This window comes from Mirounga angustirostris, unplaced genomic scaffold, assembly GCF_029215605.1.
Source record: "Mirounga angustirostris isolate CCGP_5_RB_7025 unplaced genomic scaffold, mMirAng1.0.hap1 SCAF_7, whole genome shotgun sequence".
NCBI lineage: Eukaryota > Metazoa > Chordata > Mammalia > Carnivora > Phocidae > Mirounga > Mirounga angustirostris.
Genome location: NW_026991715.1, coordinates 125,364,246 through 125,370,245, shown reverse-complemented (window position 1 = coordinate 125,370,245; position 6,000 = coordinate 125,364,246). Strand labels below are relative to the sequence as shown.

The 6,000-nt window shown below is 44.3% G+C and overlaps 1 protein-coding gene across 1 annotated transcript in view; it reads right to left on the bottom strand.

Annotated features, from left to right (window-relative positions):
• Positions 1 to 2,641: 2,641 nt before the first annotated feature.
• CPLANE1 (ciliogenesis and planar polarity effector complex subunit 1) overlaps positions 2,642 to 6,000 on the bottom strand; it is a 146,330-nt gene continuing 142,971 nt past the window's right edge. The window contains exons 53-55 of the mRNA XM_045862216.3: positions 5,247 to 5,330; positions 4,018 to 4,193; positions 2,642 to 3,577 (exon numbers count right to left, since the gene is read on the bottom strand). Coding sequence (XP_045718172.2) covers positions 3,410 to 3,577; positions 4,018 to 4,193; positions 5,247 to 5,330 — 428 coding nt within the window. The 3' untranslated portion in view covers positions 2,642 to 3,409. The remainder of the gene's footprint in view (positions 3,578 to 4,017; positions 4,194 to 5,246; positions 5,331 to 6,000) is intronic.

The window sequence follows — 6,000 nt, the reverse complement described above, 5'->3', positions numbered from 1 at the left end:
CTTCGGAGCAATTATCAAAATACATTTTCCTTTTTCTCATATTTCCTCAGCAAGGTCCAAGGTTTGATTTCTTTTTTAAGATTTTATTTATTTATTTGAGAGAGAGAGAGAGCACAGAGGGAGAGGGAGAAGCAGACTTCCCCACGGAGCAGGGAGCCCGATGTAGGGCTGGTTCCCAGGACCCTGGGATCATGACCTGAGCCAAAGGCAGATAGATGCCTAACCAACTGAGCCACCCAGGCACCCCGTCAGTGTTTTTTTTTTTTTTTTTTTAAAGATTTTATTTATTTATTTGACAGAGATAGAGAGCACAAGTAGGCAGAGAGGCAGGCAGAGGGAGAGGGAGAAGCAGACTCTCTACTGAGCAGGGAGCCCGACGCGGGGCTCGATCCCAGGACCCCGGGATCATGACCCGAGCCGAAGGCAGCCGCTTACCCGACTGAGCCACCCAGGCGCCCCGTCAGTGTTTATTTTTTTTTGGCGTAACCCAAGTCAGTGTTTTAAATCCAGGTCCACGTATATAGCTTCTTGGCAGCAGCTTTGAGCTTCCTTTGCTGGTGGATTCCAAGCTCAGCCAGAATACTTTGGTTTAGTGATGCATCATGCTAAATGCTGTATTACCTCTTCTAATAAAAATGTAAGCAAAGTAAGATTCAGTTTTGAGAAATTGGGGAACACTTTTGATAACTAGAGGTATTTACCAAGCATGCTGTTTAAAATCTATATATGGAAACTGCTTCCCTTTAGTCCATGTATGGAGGGGATGAAGTCTAGACCCTTCCTTAGAAGGAGCTAAAACACTCATTTGGATGATTCCTCTGTGTTCAGATACACTAAGCAAAATCATCATGTTGCAGTTTTTTGAAGACTGAGGACATACTCAAGCTAGGGGTTGAGACTACCTAGGATTATCTGTCCTCTGCTGATACTGTCTGCCCTTGTTCCTTCCTCATTTTCAGGTTGACTATACTGATGTTCCCCAAGAGACGACTTCTACTTCCACCTATGACAGAGTAACCGCCGACTAGTTTGCCTGTCTCAGCCATAGAGCTGTCAGACATTGGACAACGTGCAGCACAAAACAGTGATCGTGGAGAAAAGGGAAACTCATGGGTAAGTCTCGTGAATGCCTCGCTGTCTACTTAAGGGTATTATTCTGATGACTCAACATAATGAGCTAGAGTCCAAGCACGCCACTGTGGCCCTACGAAGCTGAAGCGGTAGAGAGCAGGGTTCAGGGTTGTCACAGTGGCTGGAATCTGCAGGGAGGGCAACAGAGAGAAGGAAGCTGCACAGAGAGGATCCCCAGAAGCCTTTGTGCAGACAGGGTTGAGCTGCTCGTATCAGTACGAGAGTACCTGAGGCGTACCAGAAGTACTCACTACAAGATCGAGAGCCAACAGACATACCAGAGGTGGAGCTCTGCTGGGGGATGAGGGAGGCCCGGCCCACCTTGTTAGCACCTCAGTGATACTCCAGGCCTCCAGTCTAGACACCATAAAGGCCCATCTTAGAAGTAAAGATCTTGCCCTAAATAAGGGCTACAAAAAAATACCCTTCAATAATGAGGGTAAAATCTAGAATTCTGTCAATGAAACCTGAAAGAATTGCCAGAAGATCTGTACTATAAGAAATGCTAATGATCTTCAGGCTGAAGGGAAACTAGATAGAAATTTGATCTACAGGAAGAGATGAAAAGCACTGGAAATGATAATTGCCTTAAAAGACAACTGAATGTTTAAATCAGAACAGGAGCCGGCAGGTAAAAGGGATTATACTATTGTAAAACTCCTTTATTTCTGAAGTGGTGTGAACTGTCGAGTTGGTAAGTTAAGGGCGCACATTGTTAGTCCTAAAGCAGTTCTCAAACTCTTTATATTCATAAAAATTATGGAGGGTCCTAAAGAGCTTTTGTGTATGTGGGTATATCTGTGAATATTTATCATGCTACAAATTAAAACTGAGAAAAGTGTTTAAATTTTTTTAATTACGGTGACCCATTCGTTTATTTTTAGGGAGAGAGAACGCGCACAAGCGCTCACACACATGTGCACGCACACAGAGGGCAGAGGGAGAATCTTTTTAAAGATTTTATTTGTTTGACAGAGACACAGTGAGAGAGGGAAGACAAGCAGGGGGAGGGGGAGAGGGAGAAGCAGGCTTCCTGCTGAGCATGGAGCCCGATGCGGGGCTCGATCCCAGGACCCCGGGATCATGACCTGAGGAAGGCAGATGCTTAATGATGAGCCACCCAGGCACCCCTGCAGAGGGAGAATCTTAAGCAGACTCCATGCCCAGCTGTGGAGCCCAGCATGGGCCTCTATCTCACGACGCTAAGATCATGACCTGAGTCAAAATCAAGAGTCGGACACTTAACCAACTGAGCCACCCAGGCACCTCCCATTCAATGTTTGTAACACATATTTACAAAAGTAACTATTTTCCAAAACAAAACTTAGAAGAGTGGCACTGTTCTATAGTCTTACAAATCTCTTGAATGTCTGGCGGAATTCTCATACGTGCTTCTGCAATCAGCCTGTTGCAGGATGTTGTTCTGGCTGAAGGACATAAAAACAATCTGGCCCCACACAGGTATGTAGTTGGAAAAGGAGGCATATTTAATAGCTTTTTCAGACAACAGTATTCTTTGATACTACACCAAAAATTGACAAATGAGTGAAGGTTTTCAGTTTCTTCTCATTAAAATTATCATCTCCAAAATGATGACATTATTTGGGGGCAACACTAGAAACTACCCAGGTTTCTGCACCATGGTCTTTACAAAGTTAACATGAGCCTTCTGGAGTCAGGAGTTCTATTTCCCATTCAAAGTGTTCTTCCCTGGTTCTTTCTCCAAGGCTTCGCAGGCTGCAGGGCACAGGACAGGTGGAAGGTGGTTGGTTTCTTTTCACTCAGGAGCCAGGCCGGCCCAGGTGACTTTTAGGCTGTGTTCTAAAATGGAGTTCATTATCGAATCTCAGCGTGAGACTGTGACTTTCTTCTCAATTTTTCCATCAGGTTTATCCATATAAGGTTGTTTCTCAAAACTCAGGGGGTAGTAAAGAAGGAGACGAAACAGAAGATTTTTATTTGAAAGTAACTTAAATATTATGTAAACTTGACAGGTACTCTTCATTTTTTCATCATTTAAAAAATTGTGTCTGAAGATAGATCAAATGCAAAAGCATGTCACAGATCTATAGTTAAACAACCCTTTACCCATGAAGGCAAAATTATTGAGAAGTGTTTATTTTCCCTCTTGAAATGGCTAATCTGGGTAATAATATGGCTGCAGGTGTATATTTACATTGCTTCCTTCACTGCTTTTCTCTTTCAAACACACCAGTCTTTCAGAACTACTGTCACTGAAGCGCCGGCCTTTGTTTGGCAACAGAATGATACTCGGGTCTTACAGGTCCAAGGCCCAGTGGACAGACAGACTCTTATCCTCCACGCTGGCCACCATGTCTTCAACGACATTCCAGTCAAGCTTGCTGAGGATGCTGCTGGTGCTCTCAGACATGCCGTCCGTGCCATGGAAAGGAAGCTCTAGCTCTTCTTCAGCTGCTGACAAGTCCTATCAAAGTAAGAAAGGCAGTAAGTTGTGGTCTGAGCCTGAGAAGAAGTAAATGGAACATGAACTAAGCTTTCCAAAGATTCTAGAGTTGCTCATCCACCAACTGGTGAAGCAAACCAGGGCGGTGTTTGCCCAGCACATCTGGATGGACAATGGCCTGAACATCATCTGACACAACCAGATCTGAAAAATGGACACAATGGATTTTTATACTCATAATACAATTATCTGTTCTTTGTTATTCTTCAGTTGAAAGGAAAATACAAATTCAAGGAAAATTCTGAAAGATAAATGCTAGAGTACTAAGCCAAAAGTGTAGACGCTTTGAATTACTACTTCAATCTTGCAGGATCTCCACATCCCACAGAAAACAATAAGCAACAACAACCGGATGACATAGAGAAGTCACTAGGCAGACTGAAATCTGGAATAACACTTACTTGTAGAAGGGAACTATGACTCTCATGAAGAATTGTTCGGATGTGTGACGGTACCATCCAGGGACTCACCATGGTCTCCTCTCTCTCGTACTCTATACACACCTGCTTTGATCGAGGTGAAAGCTCAGCACTAATGTGATTTTTTGTACACTGCAGACGACATGGAGCACCAGAACCTTTCAAGGGAAAAGGACAAAGCTACGGGGGACTGATTCATTTATAAGCTTGTTTGTTTATTCTGACTTTTATCATCAAATCCAAGACAGTCACATTCTACATAATATTTAAAGTTTTTTTTTTTTTAAGATTTATTTTTAAGAAATCTCTGTACTCAACAGGGGGCTCGAACTCACAACCCAGAGATCAGGAGTCGCACACTCCACCAATTGAGCCAGCCAGGGGCCCCTTACCGAATAATCGAATCACAAGGTTTAGATATGGTTTTAACAATTTCTGCCCTGTCAGTGTGATAGAAGGAAACTGAATTCTGGCCATCTCTTCATTTTAAAAAGAACAGTAACCTGTAGGACAAGAGAGTCCAGGGCGGAGAGGCCGCAGACATAACAGAACTGTGGAGAAGTTCCAGCTGCAAAGTTTGGTGAACAAACACTGTGGCGAAAAAGAAAACAGCCAGCTCAGGGCGCCTGGGTGGCTCAGTCGTTAAGCATCTGCCTTCAGCTCAAGTCATGATCCCAGGCTCCTGGGATCGAGTCCCACATCGGGCTCCTTGCTCAGCGGGGGGTCTGCTTCTCCCTCTCCCTCTACCTGCTGTTCCCCCTGCTTGTGCTCTCTCTCTGTCAAATAAATAAAATCTATAAAAAAGAAAGAAAAAGAAAACAGCCAGTAAAACAGAACAGCTTGAGACTGAAGGATGACAAAGAGAGAAACCACCAAGTGGTTAAGCAGTAAGATAACCACGAGGGCAGGCCTTCTCCAGAGCAGACAGAAACTCGTGGGGCCGGGGAGCTGAGGCGGCTGCCCCAGGTGTTCAGGCTGTGAAAGGGCAGAACAGCTGTAACCACCAACTAATCCCAGCCCCACTTCCGCCACAGTTAATTTGGTAACCAGACTTCGATACTCATCAAATGAACATAATTACTGCAATCTAAAAAGAATGACAAAATCATCACCAAAATTAAGAAACTAAGGTGAACAGTCCTGCACTTTAGGATGAACCTTTGCCTGTGGGGAAGGCACACACCTTGGGAAGCTGTCTGGCTTTCTCTCACCTTGCTTCCTGCAGGGATGGCCTTGTAATTTTCTTCTCTTCAGATCGGAGTGCATTTCTCCAGGCTTTGTTCGGGATAGCCAATCTTAAAATACAGTATGAAAACAATACTGTGAAACTGAGCACGTGCAAAGCTTTTCAAGTCTGGGCGTTCGTGCCCCAGTGCGGACAGTGGACGCGTTCTAAGGTAAAAGGTCAGTGATACATCAGGAAGAAACCCCACTGTGGAAACTAGGCCGGCAAGTGCAGCAGCTTCCCTTAAAGCAGGACAGTGGCCACCGCCCCCGTTTCTTTATGAAGCATACTGCCAAACAGTGTCTATGGAGTCCTGCCTGAGGAATCTGAAACTGAACAGCAAAACTGAATCCATTCCTTGTTCCACCCCCAGAAGAAAACCCTGTTCCTCCGCTTGCCGCTCCTGTGTCTGATCCTGGGCCACACTCTAGACCCACAGCCAAGCTAGAAACTTGGAGTCATATTTAATTTCATCCTATTACAGGCAGGGCTACCCCTGGACAATGAAAGAAGTACTTCTGTTCGCCTTTCTATGGGCAAGGCCTCACGCTGGATCATAATTCACTTTGCAAAACCCTGGCTCTCTGGAGCTTTCATAAATATAATATCAGTGTACACAGAATTTCAGCTATTTTCAGGGGCAACACTGTATTTGGGGGTATTTTATCTGTTAAACGAACATTGCTAGATATTTGTTTAGAAAATAATAAAATAGCTTTGGGGTACTCTAAACTAGAAAA